General features: G+C 39.3%; 1 protein-coding gene and 1 pseudogene across 7 annotated transcripts in view; both read right to left on the bottom strand.

The window, feature by feature from the left end:
* The window catches only part of LOC131796645 (uncharacterized), a 38390-nt gene extending 19307 nt beyond the window's left edge, over positions 1 to 19083 (bottom strand). For 2 of the 7 annotated variants that reach the window (XM_066170462.1, XM_066170467.1), the window contains exons 1-9: positions 15382 to 15526; positions 15079 to 15123; positions 12671 to 12926; positions 9952 to 10644; positions 7989 to 8243; positions 7509 to 7549; positions 7063 to 7135; positions 6552 to 6584; positions 5738 to 5770 (exon numbers count right to left, since the gene is read on the bottom strand). In XM_066170462.1, the coding sequence (XP_066026559.1) occupies positions 5738 to 5770; positions 6552 to 6584; positions 7063 to 7135; positions 7509 to 7549; positions 7989 to 8243; positions 9952 to 10600 (1084 nt within the window). In that variant the 5' untranslated portion in view covers positions 10601 to 10644; positions 12671 to 12926; positions 15079 to 15123; positions 15382 to 15526. Of the gene's footprint in view, positions 1 to 5737; positions 5771 to 6551; positions 6585 to 7062; positions 7136 to 7508; positions 7550 to 7988; positions 8244 to 9951; positions 10645 to 12670; positions 12927 to 15078; positions 15124 to 15381; positions 15527 to 18945 lie in introns of those variants that run through there. The other 5 variants (XM_066170468.1, XM_066170463.1, XM_066170464.1 and 2 more) reach the window with 5 other exon arrangements.
* On the bottom strand, positions 2923 to 5672 carry LOC136282721 (uncharacterized; annotated as a pseudogene).
* Positions 19084 to 21864: the final 2781 nt, after the last annotated feature.

Below are 21864 nucleotides of genomic sequence, written 5' to 3'. Positions count from 1 at the left end.
ACTCTTCTAAAGCATACGTTTTTCTCATTTCGCCCAGAACGTCCGCATTTTCTGTATAAAGTAACAGTAATGAATTTATTCCGTTTTCCGACTTACAACAACTAACTAAAGTGAATCCGACCGAGTTTAAACTAGAATTTGAGAGTTTGGTCCAAGAACGCAACGAAAACATACACACCAAAACAACTTTGACCGAGTAAAATCACATCATGTGAACACTTGATTAACAATCAACCAGTCAATGTCAACTGAGGGGTCCCCTGAGCTTCACACACCCCCCTCACCTCAACCAATAGACCAAATACATTAGTTAATGTCCTTCACTGTTCGATTTCAATTAAGTCTTAAAAAAAAAATTTTTAACTATTCCGGACCTGAGTCATGAAGTGTTCTCAAAATAACTTTGTATTTAATCCAGTCAGCTTAACCAACGGCTCTAAGCATTGGTTGGTAGTCTCCTCCTTTCTTCACCTGCTCGAGCGGCCTGTCTCCATGGTGGCAAGGGCATTTCCTTCAGTTCTGCTTGGACAGGTTCTGAGTTCCCTTCTTTCAGTACGCTGGTGACGTCTTCAGTGGAGCTCTCCGGTTCCTTCTTAACATCATCTAGAATTTCAAGGGAAACAAGCGTTGTAGAGGACGCCGTAGATATGAACTCTTTCCCTTATTTCCGATGCGGAAGACTGCTCCCCTTGAGGTGAGTCTCTGCTTGTGAGCCTTGTGATATGGTGATCACATGGCAACCATAAGGGAAACTTAGCTGATTCCGGTAGAGACGAGTTGCAGAGTCTTCCCTTGCACCTCAAGATTCCATTCATGTCCCTGATTACTCCCTACTAAGCACGCTGTTGTTTGAAATTTTGATTCAGCAACAAAGACTTCTGAGACTCCAATCTCCACAACGATTCACTGAACAACACTTCTTCACCGTTAAGACTTCCAGAACCAACAGGACGAAAAGGCTTTCAGGACCGTGCCTTAATGGTGTTCGGTTTAGAGACGTCACTGTAGTCTTCACAGTTTATGACATGTGCACTCTAGTGGTGGCTGAACCATTTCAAATCCACGTGGATCCATTCCACCAAAGAGTACTGCTTACCAGAGACAAGGGATTCATTCCTCTCGCTGCTGGGTCCGCTGGATTTTCCACGTCTGGAACATGAGCTCATATATCAGTCGGCAAGAGTTGTCTAATTTCTGCTACTCTGTGGTTGACGAACTGCTTCCATTCGTTATCCTTCCCCCTAATCCAGTATAGAAAATTTTTCGAGTCTGTCCAGCAGCGGACACGATTGACAACGAGGCACTGTTCCAGTGTTTTCTTGATCCGTACTGTCTACCTTGTCAGTATTAACGCAGCTAAGAGCTCCAACCTCGAAATGGTTTGCTTCTTTAGTGGGGCAACACCAGTTTTTGATGCAATCAATCGGACTTGAGTACTGGTTCGGGATTTGAATACCAAGTAGACCACCTGAAGATGAGGCGTCACCGAAAGCCTCCAGCTCATATACAAGTTCCTTAGTGTCAGGTTCGGAAGTGACACATCTAGGGATCTGAATGACATTCACCTGCCGCAACTCTGAGATCAACTTCATTCATCGAGTTTTCAGTTCCGAGTCAAGTTCTGCATCCCAGTGGTAGTCTGCCTTGCAGATGTCTTGCAGAAGAATCTTCATTTGTACAATAATTGGTGAGATCAAGCTCATAGTATCATAAAAACTTGCTATCACTCTGGGTACATTCCGTTTTGTGGCCATTAGACCTTGTGCGCTTTCGACATTTGTCTGAAACTTGAACAAGAACTCATCTGTGACATAGTTCTAGTTAGTTCCCAGAACCTTCTTTTCAGTATTGACATCCCTCCCTTCAAGACCACCAGCCATGATTCTATTGTATGTCTGATAATCTTCATCAAGCTGATTTCCTTCTTCTGTTCGGAAACTTAATTCCCTCAGAGATTGATCTTCTCCAATAGGGGCTTTGAATTGGTTAGCCGTTTGCGTAGGTTAAATCCCCCTTGAGCCATTCTGCCTCTTGACTTGAGATAAAGTTGGTATGCCTTGTCCACATCTTCAAGGCTTAAACTCAGATCATCTACATACAACGAGCGAAGAATCTGATTCACAAATTCAGGGTCTTCCCTTTTATGGCTGGTGATGTACTTGAGGAGAGTTGCATTCAAAAGAAAGGGACTGAAATTAACGCCAAACACAACTCTAAAAAATCTAGATTTTAGATATATGAAAATTCACATATTTGCACTGCGGTGGAAAGATGAAATTAGAAGATCCTCGCAGCTAAGAACACTACTGAAACGAGTAGTTGTAAGCTGCGAGGATCTTCTAATTTCATCTTTCCACCGCAGTGGAAATATGTGAATTTTCATATATCTAAAATCTTCATTCACTCGGATGTTTATTTGTACCCAATTCATTGACCAGCTCCCAGTTGGCTTGTTAGTTCAATTGGTAGAGCGCTGCACCGGTATCGCAGAGGTCATGGGTTCAAATCCCGTACGGGCCTGAAATTTTTTACAGGTCCTACTTACAACTACTCGTTTCAGTAGTGTTCTTAGCTGCGAGGATCTTCTAATTTCATCTAAAAAATCTGTTTTCCACTATCTTAGGCTCCGCTGAATTCACATCATCCACCCACAGAAAACGCAGAACGTCTCTGTCCTCCTCCTTTACGACTGTCATGAGGAAGACTTTCTCTATGTCAGCAACTATTGCAATTGGCTAGACTCTGAATCCTATGAGAATGTCTAAGATGTCAGGAGTTAAGGGTGGTCCAGTATGGAGGGAATCGATTGATCCTGGCCCATTTTCTCTTGCTAGTGCATTATACAAAATGCGAAGCTTGGTTTTTGGCTTGTCTTCTTTCACGAAGCAGTGATGGGGAAGGTAATGTATCTGATGACAAGGCTGAGCTTTCTCGGATTGGTCAACTCTTTCGATGATTCCCATTTCAAGCTGATGCTTTATCACACGATCATACTTCTCGAGTTCCTCTGGCTTCTGGCTGGGTCTCTTCAACAAGAACTGTAATCTTCTTTGACTGAGACTGCCATTGTCAGGCAGTGGGTCATGAGCTTCCTTCCATGGAAGGCCTACTTCATATCTCTGATTCCTTAAGTGATTGTCTCTTTGAATGATTCTAAAACATAGTTTTCTTCCTGCTTAATTCCAATTGATTCCAGTTCCCAGAAGGTGCGGAGTTTCTTATCAAGCTCCATCTGATGCACGTCCATCTCATCTCTGCGAGCATCAGTCCGAAGTACGTGTGTTGCCGCCATATTGACTGAGTGAGTATCTGAGCGAGGTGCATTCTCGACAGGACCAGATAATGTCCATCCAAATCATATGTTCATTGCAACAAGCCAATTCTCTCCTCTTCTGACCTTTCCATTTGCAATGTTCCACTGCTGATCTGCTCCAATGAGAATGTCTACGACGAGATTCTCTTCTGAAGTACGTTCCAACAAAGCAATGTCCTTCAAATGAGCATGATTTTTTCCTTGCAAATTGAACTGCTTGATAATCCAGCGGTGAACAGATAATTGGTACAACATGGGCCGTAACGGTTACAGTGACGTCATTATCAACATTCTTCATGCACAAGTTCACAACGTCAACAGTCTTAAGGTTGTTGTAATCTGATCCAAATGTCTTCATACACAATCTCTCCCTTGCCATTTATTTCAAGCCTAGATTCTCCTTAAGTTTCTGTGTGATGTACGTCTTTTGACTTCCACTGTTCATGATGATTCTTACACGATGTTTCTCTTGGGGCTGTACTGAGGTAGGATTTGACGCTAAGGCGATGCAGGTTTGCATTAAAAGAGATGTCTTGTTGTTAACATACATGCTAATGGATGAACTTGGTCGTCCACCTCCTTGAGTGGGTGGATGCACAAGCTTGGATGACGTCGCCGGATACAATTTGAGCAGCCCCGTTTGGAATCACAATCCTTTGCAATGTGGGAGGTAGATGAAACAACGCCATTGTTTCTTGAGTAAGTCATTTCTTTCACTGACATTCGTGACAACAACACAATTTACTGATCTGTGACCCTACTTACAAAAGATACATGTAATTCTTTGTCCCTTAGGAGCTAGCAATGCATTTAAAGTTGGTTGAGGAAGCTATGGTGGGTGTTTCTTCTCCAGGGTTGTAGAAGGAGTTGATGCCATTGAGTTACACCTTTCCTAGGCTTCAACTTTTGTTTTGAATACTTTCAGTAATTCATCAAGGCTCCAATTTCCTGTGTAAAACTCCCTGCTAATTATCAATCTTAGCTCTTGGGGAACCTTACTGAGGAGAACCGGGACGAGTAAGCTACCATGCTGTTGAGCCTCTACACCCAAAGCTTGCAAGCCTCTGCTATGGATTTCTATTTTTTTCGTATAATTGTCTGATCCCCTTTACATCATTGACAGAACCGACCACTGGCAACTTGAGTAAGTTATCCATATGAGAGCTGATGATTAGTTGTTTGTTTCCATACCTTTGCTTCAAGATCTCTCTTGCCGAGTTGTATTTTCTGATGTCAATGGGAGCCCTTTAATTGCCACTGCGACTGGACCTTCTGAGAGGGTCTACATTACTAAGTAAGATGGACGCTTGCCACTCCGTCGATCGACCATTGAATCTTTTCATTTCTAATTTCGGTAATTTGGCGCGAATTTCGACGTTCCAAGCTGTAGTTGCTCCATTAAAGAGTAGTAGCAGATTGGGGACTTAAGCTTACGTTTCCAGTCGAAGTGCTTAGGGTAATCGACGAATTAATCTGTAGAGATTTCGGAGTCGAATCGATGCGAACCACGGCCCTCGTGATTTCATCTATGATTTCGCTTGCTTCAGCAACTTCATGTTCGATGGATTCTTCTTCATTTTCATCATCTACGAGATCCAAAATCTTGCTATCGAGGTTTCTCCATGGTGTCGAGCTTTTCCCTAAGTATAATCTTCTGTTGCGAGAATTTATCCTGTAACGACGGCTCGAAATTGGCGATTGAATCTTTAACACCTCGCGCAAGTGACATGCGCGAGGAGTTTCTTTACATGTGCTCCATGACCTCCGCGAATTTACCTTTCTTGAATACTTCAGCCATTGTTGTCCCAAAATCCGACTCAAAAGACCATGTAATGAATTTATTCCGTTTTTCTACTCACAAAAACAGACTAAAGTGAATCTGACCGAGTTTAAACTAGAATTTCAGAGTTTGATCCATGAACGCCATGAAAACATATACACCAAAACAACTCCGACCTAGTAAAATCACATCGAGTGATCACGTGATTAACAATCAACCAGTCCATGTCAACTAAGGGGGTCCTCTGAATTCCATTTTTGAGGATATTTATCAGAGCGCCCCGTATGTACAATATGTGTGTAAACCTTATGCCAGCAGTCAAAAGTCCTAATTCTGGCCCATTTTTTATCGATCAGGAATATCTTCTTATCTCAGATCTAAGTTGCAGACTGTTAAGATTGTGACCAGTTCTTAGCTATCAGTTGAGCTCCACACAGGAATTTAACATGCGAAAAGCCGTCTAGCGGACTTATCAAAAAGATAACAAGAGTGGTTGGAAGGAGTGAATTTTTGGCCACCACAACAACTCGGCAATGTTCTCCGCCATTTTTCGAGTTACGAACGATGTTAACATTCCGATTCTTAGATTTGGAAAATTTTACTCTAACGAAGACCTTCCAAATATGCAAAACATTTCTGTTTACCTTCGTTTTTATGGCCTTTGGATCGTTTTCGTCCTGTGAAAAATGCAAAGGAAATAGGCTATTGTCAAGTGATCTTGACCTCAACTTGCTAAGTAACCAATGTCTAAACTACCTAATAGCTAAGGTGCAGACCTCCTTTTGCCATAAGTCCTCAAAAATATAATATCCATTCAAAGTTAAGCGAAAATGGTACAGGAAACATTTTTGGAAAATTTGAAAACTCTGAGGCTTTCGCAATTCGAATACGTGGTACAGCAATCAAACAGTCTTAATTTTTGACGGAGAACCTCGTCTGTGATCAATTTGTCCTTGCGGCTATAAGTAACAATGCAAAGCGAGAGAAAACTGTAAAAAGAATTAAGGAAGTTCTCAATCGGCGCATATTTGTCATTACATAAAAACAACTTCGCAGTACGTCAATCAGAAAAAGTTTTGTCCATCTATCAGATCTTGGACGTTAATGATTAAGAGACTGCAGATATAAAACAATAAAAGTCTTAATTCTGGCCCATTTTTTATCGATCAGGAATATCTTCTTATCTCAGATCTAAGTTGCAGACTGTTAAAATTTTGACCAGTTCTTAGCTATCAGTTGAGCTCCACACAGGAATTTAACGTGCGAAAAGCCGTCTAGCGGACTTATCAAAAAGTTAACAGGAGTGGTTGGAAGGAGTGAATTTTTGGCCACCACAACAACTCGGCAATGTTCTCCGCCATTTTTCGAGTTACGAACGATGTTAACATTCCGATTCTTAGATTTGGAAAATTTTACTCTAACGAAGACCTTCCAAATATGCAAAACATTTCTGTTTACCTTCGTTTTTATGGCCTTTGGATCGTTTTCGTCCTGTGAAAAATGCAAAGGAAATAGGCTATTGTCAAGTGATCTTGACCTCAACTTGCTAAGTAACCAATGTCTAAACTACCTAATAGCTAAGGTGCAGACCTCCTTTTGCCATAAGTCCTCAAAAATATAATATCCATTCAAAGTTAAGCGAAAGTTGTACAGGAAACACTTCTGGAGAATTTGAAAACTCTGAGGCTTTCGCAATGCGAATACGTGGTGCAGCAATCAAATAGTCTTAATTTTTGACGGAGAACCTCGCCTTTGATCAATTTGTCCTTGCGGCTATAAGTAACAATGCAAAGCGAAAGAAAACTGTAAAGAGAATTAAGGAAGTTCTCAATCGGCGCATATTTGTCATTACACAAAGACAACTTCGCAGTACGTCAATCAGAAAAAGTTTTGTCCATCTATCAGATCTTGGACGTTAATGATTGAGAGCATGCAGATATAAAACAATGACATCATCTTTGATACTTACCTCTTGAAGAGTTGATGGTGTTTTTTGATATTCCACTAGAGGTGGAGCCTTCACATATCTCATCACCACTTTCCTAAAACAAACATTGATAGTCGTTAACCACCCCAATCTTTGGTTTCGTTGCTAAGTTCGATACAACTGATAAATATAACAAAAAACAAAACAAACCAGCAAGTAGTTATGGAAAAGACTGAAGAGCTTGGCCGGTGAATAATGATTTTTACATTTTTAAACAAATGAAAGCGATGGTCTATGTTAGGATTACTTTGCAGTCACTGTCAGGCTCTTTCTATTCTTTCTGTGAGCCATTTCTAGGAGGTAATTATAACCTCCTAGATTTCTGGCCAATTATATCCACCGCTAGCATCACTGGTACTTAAGATAAAGTTTAAAACTTCTTGGCCAACACAAGTTAATAAGTTGCTATATATTATAGAAATCACCACCTCATTCATGTGGGATGCTTCTTCAGAGAAGTCATTTGCTGCTAAGAAAAAAAGGGACACGTGATTGATGAATCTGCATTTCCTCTCTGTATCCTAACAGTTTAACAAATTTCTCTCCAATTACCTGATACAGCGGTCAGAAACAGCAAAAATAATCATATATACATACTGAAAGTTCTCCATTGGAACGGATTTCTATATGTTATAACAAATCTTTCCTGGCGTATGACATATTTAGATTTCTCCTATCCTTAGTTTCCTTTCTTTAAGGAAAAAGGTCAAAGAACAGCGTTCTGCGTCCACCAAGGAAAAATGAACTTAACGGGGAGTGGTTCTGGCCACGGTGACGGTTACAAACTTACTTTCTGTTAAGAACTTTGCTTCACTAGTATTTTCGTTCCTTCCTAAATATTTACGTCGGTCCATTTTCTAGCCACTTTAATGCTGAGCGAAGATTCCTCTATTTTTTTTTAGGCTTACCTTGATTTGCTTTTTTTAAATTTTCAACAGCCTCTCTAAGAATTCTATTCAGGTTATCTCGATGTTTCTCAGCCAAGTCCGAACACTCCTCCGCCGAATAAACAGGCATATCCAAAGAACTGCATTGAGCCAAAAGGGTCACCAGGATGGACATAAGCTCTTTTGTGTCTGTAGGCGAGTGTAGATTTGCGTCTTGATTTTGCGAGGAGGTCTTCATGAGGTCAGACAAATCTTTAGCTATGATCAGCTGCCAGCCTAAATCGACAAAGTTAAAATGTTAAACAAAATAACATGAGGTAAAAATGTTTATGAAAAGTATGCATGGAGGGTAGACAAGTTAGTCTGAGGCTAGAAGGGGCTTGTCTTACTCATATTGGTGTCACCGTGTTCTGCAGGATTGGTAGTCGGGTTTGTGCCCTGTCTTCCCCAGCCATTGAGCAAGGTCTTCATGGCTGGAAGGTGGTTGAGTGATAGAAGCATTGGTTCACGAAGGGGGTCAGTTTACGTTGCAGACACCGGCTAGGTTTTTCGCTAGCCAATGAAATGCAGGGCTTTCACGTCAAGGTTATCACCTGGCCTATTGAAGGAGGGGTTGTAAATGGCTCTGTGGCTAAAGATCAAGGGCGAGGAGGGTAGACTTTAGGACCCTTCGGTAAACTAGAGTGTTCTCTAAGGCTGGAAGGGGCTTGCAAGATTGACAGTCAGGTTCGTGCCGACCACTGCCCAGCTGGTGGGTGAACACCTTGTGGTGACTGAGGGGAAGGGGAAGGGAGGAAATGAGAGTCCAAAGCAGCGAGATTTGGAGGGGTTGCAAACGTCTGCCCGCCAAGTTATCGCTCGAACGCAGGTATCTCATCCCCTTTAGGCCGCTTAAAATGCAGGGGGCGTAATTTCAATAGATTACGAGCAGTCCCTCCTTTTCGGCGAATTCTGTCAACAAGCAGTCATCCTTACCGACGCTTGTCAACGATTCAAATGGCTAATGACCTGCTGCAATGTTTATTGCAGATCCGACAATTCCTTTACTGAAATCAGATCAGCCTGGGATGCTAAAAGCTCTTATCGCTGGCTAAGACGTTCTCGCAATATTGCCATACGGCTATAGAAAGAGCGTTATCTACCAGGTGTTTCGTTTCGCAAAAATTTCTAAAGCGTGTGTCCTTGTAATTTAACCACTTAACAGCATCGTGGTGGACCGAGTCAGCAATCTCAACGAACTTGGCCTTCCGGCCGTTCAGTTATCAGAAAAGGACAAAGACTCCATGAATGCTATCACACACGAGCATCTCCAACAATTGTCAAGAACCAAATCGTAAATGAATGCAACGTGGCCGAAGATCACCCTAAAAGGTGCAATTACAAGAAAAAGGACCTTTGCCCTCTCGATGGTGAATACTTAACAGATTATGTTATTTCACAGGCAGCCCAAGCTCCAGCTGTGCGATGATCATCTTGAGAAATAAAATAAAAAATAAAGTCAAATTCTCAATAAAAATACCTCACCTTACTTCCACAGTGCATCGCTTGTTATCTGAAAGCTTACTATGTTGAAAGAACCCATTTTGGGGAGTTATCCATTTCTAGGCTTTTCTCATGTACGTAGTTAACCTAGAAATGGATAACTCGCCAAAATGGTTTCTTTTCAACATAGTAAGCGATCAGATAACAAGCAATGCACTGTGGAAGTAAGGTGAGGTATTTTTATTGAGAATTTGACATTTCCTTTTCCTAAGAGCGTTTGTAAATATTCCCATACAAATTCTTATAATTTCACCATGGCTCTTATTTTGCAAGATGATCATCTCACAGCTGGAGCCTGGGCTGCCTGTGCTCGCGCAGAAAAAAAATACAGTCTGACGAACGCTTGTATCCATCATCTCACACGTAGAGATCTTTTCTTCTGGTCGCTGAGAATATCTTATGACACTAAAGAAACTTTAAATTAAAACAGATAAAACAGTACCTTTCGTTTTCCATAGGTGAAGTTGATCCAAAGCTTCCTTTTCTTGATGGGCAGGTACAAGAGCCTTGACCAAAGCCTCGAGCTTTTCAAAGCACTCGTTCATGAAATGTTCCGTCCAGGGTTTCTCGATAAAATGTGCCCCAGGATTTCTAACTGTTATCCTGAATTCATCGACCAGCGGCTTAATATTTAGTGAAGGATTTGATGACACAAATACTTGGGTGGGGTATTTGTTATTTCCCAAAAGGTTTAGAGCAGCGCTCAGATCCATGGAATCGCCAAATACCACATACTTTGCATTGGAACTAGGAAGATATAACTTGGCAAGATCCACCAGGCTCTTGATTGAGTAGTCGTATTTAGTTTCCTTTCGTTTCTTTTTGCCTTTTCCTTTCTTTCTTGTTTTGATTTCGTGGTTGTTGTTTATGTTTTGAAATGCCAAGCCTTTAAGGAGAGGATCTGTGTGACATATCGAATATGTCAATGTCTGTAGATTGCATGGTGTTGAAATATTTTGTAAATAGTTATTTAAGAAACTCCTCAGTTTCTCAATTTCTTTAGGCACGAGATCCCTCAACAATGGAGTTAAAATTTTGTTGGTGGCTATCAGAACCACAATCCACCTCTTTTCTTCCTCAGATACTCTCATCGTTAGAGAAAATAGCCGCTGATGCAGTAAATACTCCACTAGATCTGAAACAAGAGTAAGGGCATACATAATCAGTGAATAAATCAATTAGAAAATGCAAAATACCTCCTGTCCTTGATTAACGTTAAGAGAAAATTACCACATTTTGACATTATCTGTGACATCTGTGATCTATAACTGATTAGACATACGTCAACACAGAATCTATTTGTTAAGTGACTGACAGTCAAACAGCCACCTCTCCTGTCTGCAACAAGTCCCCTCTATCCCATAGTGGACATAGTGGAGATGGTTCAAAAGGGGTATGAAAGGAATTTGGGAGGGTGAAGGGCGACCAGTAAAATGAAAGTTGACCTTGCTATTTAAATGAAACGTTAAATTACAGTAGCTTTAACGTTTCACTGTTTTCCTGTTTTCTGTTAGTTCTTTTTTAAATTGGTTTGGGATTACGCTCAAATATGGTCGAAAATGATTGGTAATATTATGCAAAGAATTAAATCAATCCTCCACATGGATCCACAGGTAAAAAAAACATCGCAAGTTACTATGACTTCGTAAATTTACGTGACTGTTTGTGTTATCTATGACTTGACTGCAACATTTCAGTGCTTTGTGACAAGTGCTATGTTACAAGATTTACCTTTTTCCTTGAACCAAAGCACCGTATTTCCTTGTGATAACATAACGTAATTAATTTCGTCTCAGTAGCACTTTCAGGTTTCACATGGCTAACCCACTTATCCTTACCTTGTTGGCCAAATATCATCTCGTGGAAAGAGACCCGATCGGATCAAGTAATTTTTTTTGCGCCATGAAGGCCGCAGGTTGATGACTGACTCGGTTTGTGTGAAAAAAAAACTCAAACTGTTTTCTTCGTTCAACCTGTCGAAATTTTCCTCAAAACGTTTTTATTTCTTGCTTTGTTGTCGGATGTCGATATAGCACGTGCTTGGGGCTTCTGAACAGAGCCCGAAAGAATGTGAAGAAATCAAAAGTGGTTCACACTGCAATATTAGAATGATCTCCACACTGAATTTTATATTTGTATCCTTATCTCTTTATTTGTCAGAATCATTGGAATGTCGTATTTTTATCTTATTTAATCTTTTTTCCGTCTATACTTTTCTCATCTCTGCCGTACTCAGTTTCGTAACGCCCCTTTGACCAGTGTCAACGACTGCCGGAAAGGGTTGACTTGAAAAGATTTTCAGGAGCTTTGAAAACATGTTCTCGCAAAATCTCATTACGTTCCATGAAAAGGCCATTTCCGAATTACCTTCGGCCTCGTTTTCAGAACGAGCTCTGTTGCTCATCCTTTCGTATGATTGAAAGTTTTCATTCACATGCAAACTAAACTCATTTTCATACGCATGGTTGAGCACAAGGCCTCATTTTAAAAAAGAGGCAAAAGGTAATTAGGAAATTGCCTCTTGGAAGTGTGCTGAGTCACTATGCGCAAGTATTTTTCTAAACTAAGTACCGTCCAAAAACCCCGATTGACACTAAAAAATCCTACAAAAAAAAACCGGATTTTTATACATATTCCTCACTAAATACAATTTACATAGAATTCAGTAAGAATATTCATCCCGGCTATTTAATACTTGTTCTTTGTATTGGCTATTCCAATTTCCTTTTGTCAAGAAACTAAAGGACAAATATTCAAAGTCGTCGACACGAAAAAACAAATATAAAGTTGAGTGCATTAATCAAACAACAAGCCGTAAAATTGGATTCTCCGAATTGTTTTGTTTTGTTTTTTCGACAATGAATGGTCTGAAATTCTTAAAACGCTCTGGCTCAGGGAAGCATCGGAAAATTGAAATAGCAACAACAAGAACACAATGCAAGTATTTCAAAGAAAGAAAAGTAAAGACCTTCTGCGATTTGACAAGTCCATGAATTTAAAAATAGGCCTTGAAACATGATTTACATGACCCCTATCGGTTGAATAAAACGTTTATTCATTTTTGTAATCAGCTGGGTAATTTTTTTTGCACCTATTCAAGGCTTTCTACTTGTTTTTTAGTTTCTTAATTTGCATTTACATAGAAATTTAACATCACTTACATTCACAAGTCGTTTTCGGGATTTGAGGATTATATGAGTCCAACTCAACGCGACTCTATCGCCATACAATAAGTGCAAATAGTCGACACAAGCCAGAACACAACTGTAAACGAAAACGAGAAACAGAAGCAGATCACTTCAATCTAAGGACCAGCTTTACATTCGGCCTTACAACAACAATTCGCTGCAAACTGTTTACAGAACTACTCCTGAGCTCTTCCGCCTTTCAGTTGATACTTTTGATGCTTCACCCTTTCTAAAACATGAGCAGAATTACCATGAGTTATTAAAAATGATGATGACTTGACGACTCAGCTCTTTCACTTTCTGAAGTGTCGTTTAAGTTACTACATAATTAATGATCATAATATCCCTTACAAGATGAAACCTTTAGCTAACCGAACTGCAATAATAAGCATAAAATGAAACGAGCGAAATGCGAGGTGATTAAATGTCGTGGGCGGACGTCGTATTGAGACCTAACTTGAAAATCTAGCCAAACTGTGGCTGTAATCTAGTTGGCAATTGGCGTTAGTAAGAAATTCTTAAACAGCAGAATTACCACGAGTTATTAAAAATGACGATGCCTTGACGACTCAGCTCTTTCACTTTCTGGAGTGTACTTTAACTTACTACATAATTAATGATCATATTATCCCTTACAAGAAGAAACCTTTAGCCAACTGAGACTGCAAAAATTAGCATAAAATGGATCAATAGAAATGCAAGGTGATTAAATGTCGTGGGCAAACTTGCATTGAGACCTGTCTTAAAAACCTAGCCAAACTGCGAGTATAATCTGGTTGGCAAACGCTTAATTGAGACAAACAAGAGAATCAGCAATCAGTTAAGTTTGGACTTATTGCCAACAAAGAGAAGATGTTGTTTTGGTTTATTTGGCGTTGGTATGAAATTAAAATGAAAACGAGAAACAGAAGCAGATCACTTCAATCGGAGGACCAGCATTGCATTCGGCTTTAAAACAACAATTCCGGCTGCAAACTGTGTACAGAACTACTCTTCAGCTCCTCCATGTCTCAGTTGATACTTTTGATGCTTTTCCTTTTCGAAAACATGAGCAGAATTACCTAGAATTAATTAAAGCGACAATGCCTTGACGACTCGGCTTTTTTTTTACTTTGCGGAATGTATTTTAACTTACCACATAATTAATGATCATATTATCCCTTACAAGATGAAACCTTTCGCTGACCGAAAGTGCAAAAAAAGAGCATAAAATGGAACGAGCGAAATGCGAATTTATTAAATGTTGCAAGCAGACGTTGTATTAAGATCTACCTTGAGAATCTAGCCAAACTGCTGCTGTAATCTAGTTGACAAACGCGCTTAATTGAGACAAACAAAAGAGTCAGATATCAGTTAAGTTTGGACTTGTTCCCAACAGAGAGCAGATGTTTCAACGTAACTGTTATTTTGGTTTAATTAGCGTTTGTATAAAATTCTTAAAGCGCTCTGGGTCAGGGAAGCATCGGAGCTATACCAGACTTGATACTAAGACTTCAACGGAGAAAGCAGTTATTTTATGTGTGAGCGATATCTCTTAATTATTATTTTCTATAATGTTCTACAAGGTTGTTCTTGTTATCAGAATAAGGCGTAATCACTCGAGCAGACAGCGAGCTCGTTTTCTGGACCATTTACAAACGACTCAATTCATCTAATCTCTATGTAGTGCGTAAGAAAGCTGCTCCTTTTGCTTCCAAAAATTTCTTCAACGTAGATTCAAGCCAGAACTTCGCTACAATTTTATTAGACATCTACCCTTTCCGAGTGTGAAGAATGGCTGGAGGTATAGAGATCGAGAGATGTTGACCTATTTACATTAAAAGTCATAATTTCTTAGTATTTTCAAACAAAGGAAAGCAAAGACCTTCTGCGATTTGACAAGTCCATAAACTTAAAGATAAGCCTTGAAACCTGAATTTCATGACCCTATATCGGTTGAATGAAACGTTTATTCATTTCTGTAATCAGCCGATTAATTTCGTTTGCGCCTCTTCGAGGCTTTCCACTGGTTTCAAATTAAGTAGTAACAAACAAACACTCTGCACGAACGGCATTAGGCGAAATGTCGAGCGCAAAAGTTTCTTAATTTGTATCTACATAGAAATTCAACATCATTTACAATCGCAAGTCGTCCTCGTGATTCGAGGATAATACGAGTCCGATTCGACACGATTTTGTCGCCATAAAATTAGTGCTAATAATCGACACAAGCCAGAACGCAACTGTAAACGAAAACGGGAAACTGAAGCAGATCACTACAATCTGAGGACCAGCTTTGCATTCGGCTTTAAAACAACAATTCGCTGCAAACTGTGTACAGAACTACTCCTAAGCTCCTCCATGTCCTAAATGTCGTAGGCAAACGTTATATTGAAACCTACCTTTAAAATCTAGCCAAACTGCGAGTATAATCTTCTTGGCAAACGCTTAATTGAGACAAACAAGAGAATCAGCAACCAGTTAAGTTTGGACTTGTTGCCAACAAAGGGAAGATGTTGTTTTGGTTTATTTAGCGTTGGTATGAAATTAAAATGAAAACGAGAGACAGAAGCAGATCACTTCAATCTGAGGACCTTTGCATTCTGTTTTTTAGCTGACTGAAAGTGCAAAAAATGAGCATAAAATGGAAGGAGCCAAATGCAAATTTGTTAAATGTTGTAGGCAGACGTTGTATTGAGACCTACCTTGAAAATCTAGCCAAACTGCGGGTGAAATCTACTTGGCAAACGCTTAATTGAGACAAACAAAAGAATCAGCGATCAGCTGGTGATTTCGACGACCAAAATTTCCAGAACCAAGTGATAGCTAAGGCTATCACCACTGTCGTGGTCTTCCTAACGATGCCTTGATGACTCAGCTCTTTCACTTTCTGAAGTGTACTTTAACTTGCTAAATAATTAATGATCATATTATCCTTGCAAGATGAAACCTTTAGCTAACTGAAACTGCAAATATAAGCATAAAATGGAACGAGCGAAATGCGGGGTGATTAAATGTCGTAGGCAAACGTTGCACTGAAACCTACCTTTAAAATCTAGCCAAACTGCGAGTATAATCTAGTTGGCAAACGCTTAATTGAGACAAACAAGAGAATCAGCGATCAGTTAACTTTGGACTTATTGCCAACAAAGAGAAGATGTTGTTTTGGTTTATTTGGCGTTGGTATGAAATTAAATGAAAACGAGAAACAGAAGCAGATCACTTCAATCTTAGGACCAGCTTTGCATTCGGCTTTACAACAACAATTCGCTGCAAACTGTGTACAGAGCTACTCCAGAGCTCCTCCATGTCTCAGTTGATACTTTTTGGTGCTTTTCCCTTTCGAAAACATGAACAGAATTTACTCGAATTAATTAAAGCGACGATAACTTGACGACTCGGCTCTTTCACTTTCTGGAGTGTAGTTTGACTTGCTACATAATTAATGATCATATTATCCCTTACAAGACGAAACCTTTAGCTAACAGAAACTGCAAAAATTAGCATAAAATGGAACGAGCGAAATGTGGGGTGATTAAATGTCGTAGGCAGACGTTGTATTGAGACCTACCTTGAAAATCTAGCCAAACTGCGGGTGAAATATAGTTAGCAAACGTACTTACTTGAGACAAACAAAAGAGCCAGAGAAAAGTTAAGTTCGGACTTGTTGCCAACAAAGAGCAGATTTTTCAACGTAACTGTTGCTTCGGTTTAATTGGCGTTGGTAAGAAATTCTTAAAACGCTCTGGGTTAGGGAAGCATCGGAGCTATACCAGACTTAATGCTAAGACTTCAACGGAGAAAGCTTTTTTTTATATGTTAGCGATATCTCTTAATTATACTTTTCTTTAATGTTTCACAAGGTTGTTCTTGTTATTGGCATAATGCGTAGTCACTCGAGAAGACAGTGAGCTCGTTTTCTGGGCCATTTATAAACTACTCAATCCATCTAATCTCTATGTAGTGCGCAAGAAAGCTGCTCCTTTTGCTTCCAAAACATTTCTTCTACGTAGGTTCAAGCCAAAACCTCCCTACATTTTTATAAGACATCTTCCCTTTTCGAGTGTGAAGAATGGCTGGAGGTAGAGAGATCGAGGGATGTTGACCTATTTACATTAAAAGTCATAATCACTTAGTATTTTCAAAGAAAGGAAAGCAAAGACCTTCTGCGATTTGACAAGTCCATAAACTTAAAGATAAGCCTTGAAACCTGAATTTCATGACCCTATATAAGGTTAGTGAAACGTTTATTCATTTCTGTAATCAGCCGGGTAATTTCGTTTGCAATTATTCAAGGCTTTTTTTCTGGTTTTAAATATAGTAGTAAGAAACAAACACTATGAACAAACGGCATAAAGCGAAATGTCGATCGGAAAAACTTTTCTTAATTTGAATTTATATAGAAATTCAACATCATTTACAATCGCAAGTCGTCCTCGACATTTGAGGATAATATGAGTCCAACTCGACACGATTTTGTCGCCATAAAATGAGTACAAATAGTCGACACAAGCCACAACGAAACTGTAAACGAAAACGAGAAACTGAAGCGGATCACTTCAATCTGAGGAGGCTTTGCATTCGGCCTTACAACAACAATTCGCTGCAAACTGTGTACAGAACTACTCCTGAGCTCTTCCACCTCTCAGTTGATACCTTTGATGCTTTCCCTTTTGAAAACATGAGCAGAATTTCCTAGAGTTATTAAAAATGACGACTAAGCTCTTTCACTTTCCGGAGTATACTTTAACTTGCTACATAATTAATGATCATATTATCCCTTACAAGACGAAACCTTAAGCTAACTGAAACCGCAAGAATTAGCATACAATGGAACGAGCAAAATGCGGGGTGATTAAATGTCGTAGGCAAACATTGCATTGAGACCTGCTTTAAAAATCTAGCCAAACTGCGAGTATAATCAGGTTGGCAAACGCTTAATTGAAAGCTCATTACGTTCCGTGAAAAGGCCATTTCCAAATTATCTTCGGCCTCGTTTTCAGAACGAGCTCTGTTGCTCATCCTTTCATATGATTGAAAGTTTTCATCTGCATGCGAACTTTACTCGTTTTCATACGCATGGTTGAGTACAAGGCCTCATTTTAAAAAAGAGGCAGAAGTAATTAAGAAATAGCCTCTTGGAAGCGTGCTGAGTCACAATGCGCAAGTGTTTTTCTTAACTAAGTACCGTCCAAAAACCCCATTTGACACTAAAATATCCTAACGAAAAAATCCGGGTTTATTTTACATATTCCTTACTCAATACAGTTTACATAGAATTCATTAAGAATATTCATCCCGGCTATTTCATACTTCTTCTTTGTGTTGACTATTCCAATTTCCTTTTGTCAAGAAACTAAAAGACAAATATTCAAAGTCGTCGACTCGAAAAAACAAATATATAGTTTAGTGCATTAATCAAACAACAAGCTCTCAAATTGGATTCTCTTAATTGTTTTGTTTTGTTTTTTCGACAAAAGACCTAACAGGCGCCAGAACGTGACCTAGAGAGCAAGTAAAATTCCCCTTCTCTATCCATTGTCTATACAGAGACGTGGTAGTGAAATTTCCCTAATTGAGTTGAATTTACTTTGTGAAAGAAAGACCAAAAATAAATTGAATAAAACATCTATTCAATTTTTGTAATCAGCCGGGTAATTTTTTTTGCACCTATTCAAGGCTTTCTACTTGTTTTAAATTGAAATAGCAACAAACGGACACTATGCACGAATGGCATTAGGCGCAATTTCAAGCGGAAAAGTTTCTTAATTTGTATTTACATAGAAATTCAGCATCATTTATAATCGCAAGTCGTCCTCGTAATTTGAGGATAATATGAGTCCAATTCGACACGATTTTGTCGCCATAAAATAAGTACAAATAGTCGACACAAGCCAGAACGAAACTGTAAACGAAAACGAGAAACTGAAGCATATCACTTCAATCTGAGGACCAGCCTTACAACAACAATTCGCTGCAAACTGTGTACAGAACTACTCCTGAGCTCTTCCACCTCTCAGTTGATACTTTTGATGCTTTCCCTTTTGAAAACATGAGCAGAATTTCCTAGAGTTTTAAAAAATGACGATGCCTTGATGACTCAGCACTTTCACTTTCTGGAGTATACTTTAACTTGCTACATAATTAATGATCATATTATCCCTTACAAGACGAAACTTTTAGCTAAGTGAAACTGCAAAAATTAGCATACAATGGAACGAAATGCAGGGTGATTAAATGTCGTATGCAGATGTTGTATTGAGACCTACCTTAAAAACCTAGCCAAACTGCGGGTGAAATCTAGTTGGCAAACGCTTAATTGAGACCGACAAAAGAATCAGCGATCAGCTCGTAGATAAAGATGGTTCCAATTCGTTACATGTTGATTTCGACGGCCAACATTTCCAGAACCAAGTAACTAATGCTGTTATCACTGTCGCGGACTTACTGATATTATCAATTGGTTGCTAGTGTTTGAAATAGTTTCTTGCACCAATGATAGCGATACATTTGTCGTATTCATGATCTTGCCATGTTCTGACCACGTGCTAAGTGAATGATTATTTCATTTCCGTTGTTAAGGAAGTGCCTTTTAAGGTTATTGCCCCATCGTTGAAGCTGATCTGAATTGTAGAAATAAAATAACAGCACAATCTTAAGTCTAACAGCACTGAGACCCTCATTTTCAGCGCTACAGGACGCGCCATTTTCCACTTGTGGGATCATCTGAGACGAGTGAGGTTTGCCAGAGACCTGACACTTATAATGAGGCAGTGCCATACCATAGACCCAGTGTACCTTTGTACTAATAGCGGAGCTCCAGCGTAGCCCCATAATTATACAAAATAGTAGTAACGCATCAAGCCGAGAAAATTTGGTTGTACGATCTTACAAGGTGCTACTTTTAGCATGCGCGGCCAACTGTACCACGGGCACTATCTTAGCCATTACGTAATGAAAGGGCGAGGGAAATGGTAATGCACAGGCGCAATTGCGTGCGTAACTTTGATACCCCATTAGTGTGCGCCTCGCGCCAAGAGACACCATCAGATGACGATCAGGTGCGCATACTCGAACGTCAAGCTGCAGTGTAGACACAGCGGCAAAATGAGTGTGCATGCTCGGCGGATTTCGCGCTTTCGATGAGCGATTAGTGATTCCGGCGTGGGTGAAGTTTGCTGAAGAACGAACAGAACACCGTTTTACACTTTTTGGGACTGATATTGATGTGATCCGACTGGAAAAATTTTGAATGGAGGTTGTTCTTATGGAAAAGTCTGATGGGTAAGTAGAATTATTGTAGACATAGTTCAACTAAAGCTGATTTAAATTTATCCAGGCAGCTCGTTGCGTGTTCCCGTTCCATTCACCAATTTTATTTACAAAACGCATTTCATCATCGGTACTTGTTCAGTACATGTTTTAAACTTAAAAGCTTTTCGATGTAAACTCTTGTGGTAGTAAAAGCTGTTTTACAATCCAAATTTGTCTTGAATCTGTCGGTCGTTTTGCATAAGTGAACGTTCTTTTTCCCAACACAACTTAAGAGCCATTTTCCGAGAAAATCGAAAATCGCAAGACACTCGTAAAAAAATTCAATTTTTTTTTCTTTTGCCAAAACATCCCTTTTAGTGACCTTATTCAAGAAAAAATAGTTTTGGGTTCAAGCGATTCATTGTACGGGAGAAATAACAAATAGTTTGAAAAATTGTTTTATTGCTGTCTTTTCGCCCTTAAAAACAACAGAATCCAACCGCAACTTCGAGAAAACGGCGAACGCATAAGAAACAATCCCTAACATCGAAACTTCAGCCGAGTATTATTTCGTTCTTAATCTTTAAAATCCTAAAAGAAAATTTGAAGAAAGAAATTTTTAACATTTACAATCGACAAGTTTAAAAAGGTCGTATTTGTTTCTCTTGAAATGTTAGAAAATGAAAGCGAACTTTAACTGTTGTAAAAGCCCTCTGGTATATGCCGCTTCCTAGTAAAACCCATATAGAATAAAGCCTTGGCTATTGAAGTAAATTACAGGAACGTTTTAGCTCTGGAAATTAAATACAGCCCTGACACTGGAGTAAGCAATTTGAGAATTTAAGTTAACAAACTTTATGCAAATTAGACGGCCCGCTGAATGAATTCATACTAAATGCAAAGTTTAGTGTAAAAGGACTACTTACTGTTGCTTGTAATATGTTTATACAGTGAAAATGTTATTTCTAGCTTTCAGCTGTGTTGGTAAGAGCCGTAAATAACTTTTTATATGACGACTGAAAAACGTTTGTTTAGCTACTTTGCTACCAGCGAAATCATTGAGATCGCAACTTCGAACTGAAGCTGTCACCGCTTGACGAAACTCCGTTACCACAATTTTAAAATAGTTTTCTTCGGGGGAAAGAGCAGAATTAAAATGCATTCGAGACCGTTGACTTCGATTTTGAGTTCGTTTAGTTAAGATTTCAAGCCACCACAAGGTCTTATGACCTCTACTGACCCGGAAATCGGTTACATGCCAAGGTCACGTTAGCAAACTGTCACGAAATACTCAATAGCTTCTGTTTTCGGCCTTTGTTTTGGTAAAAAAAATATATAAACTTTTCACAGAACAGACCTTCTTGTTTTATTTGATTTATATATTTGTATTGGTCTGGACACATGCATATGCTGACCGGCTGTGAAAGACATTCATCACAGTTTTTGATTCAGAGTGGTATAATATTTCCCAAAATATTTTAAACACAAATGTTTCCTTAATAAGTTCGTTATTCCCGAATTTCCCACCTTGCAATAATTCCTACAGCAAAAAAAGAAAAAAAAAAGCATAAAAGTCAACTTTATAGCTTGCTTTAGTTTTGTTTTGGATTTTTTTTATGATTTTTCCTCCGAAACCAGGAAACCCTAGCCAGGTAACTAGAAATTCTCAGTTTCATTTAGAGCTTGTCCACAACACAACTTCAAACTTGCGTGTGCTTATCGCATCCTTAAAACCTTCCAGACCTCTTCAAAATTGTTGAAAAGCCTATTGAGGCTAATAATAATCTTTGAGTTAACTATGACCAATTCACGCCGCGAGCGCGAGAAAAAGAGAACTACTCCGCAGGGCTGAATACGCGATGTGGAGTGTTACAAAATTCCACATTCTCGCGCGTAACGCTTTCTCTAGAGACCTCTAGAAGTGTTGTTTAGCG

The sequence above is a fragment of the Pocillopora verrucosa genome, chromosome 7 (genome assembly GCF_036669915.1).
Source record: "Pocillopora verrucosa isolate sample1 chromosome 7, ASM3666991v2, whole genome shotgun sequence".
Classification (NCBI taxonomy): Eukaryota; Metazoa; Cnidaria; class Anthozoa; order Scleractinia; family Pocilloporidae; genus Pocillopora; species Pocillopora verrucosa.
Note: the sequence above shows the minus strand (reverse complement) of the source record. Positions and strands in the feature narration are given on the sequence as shown.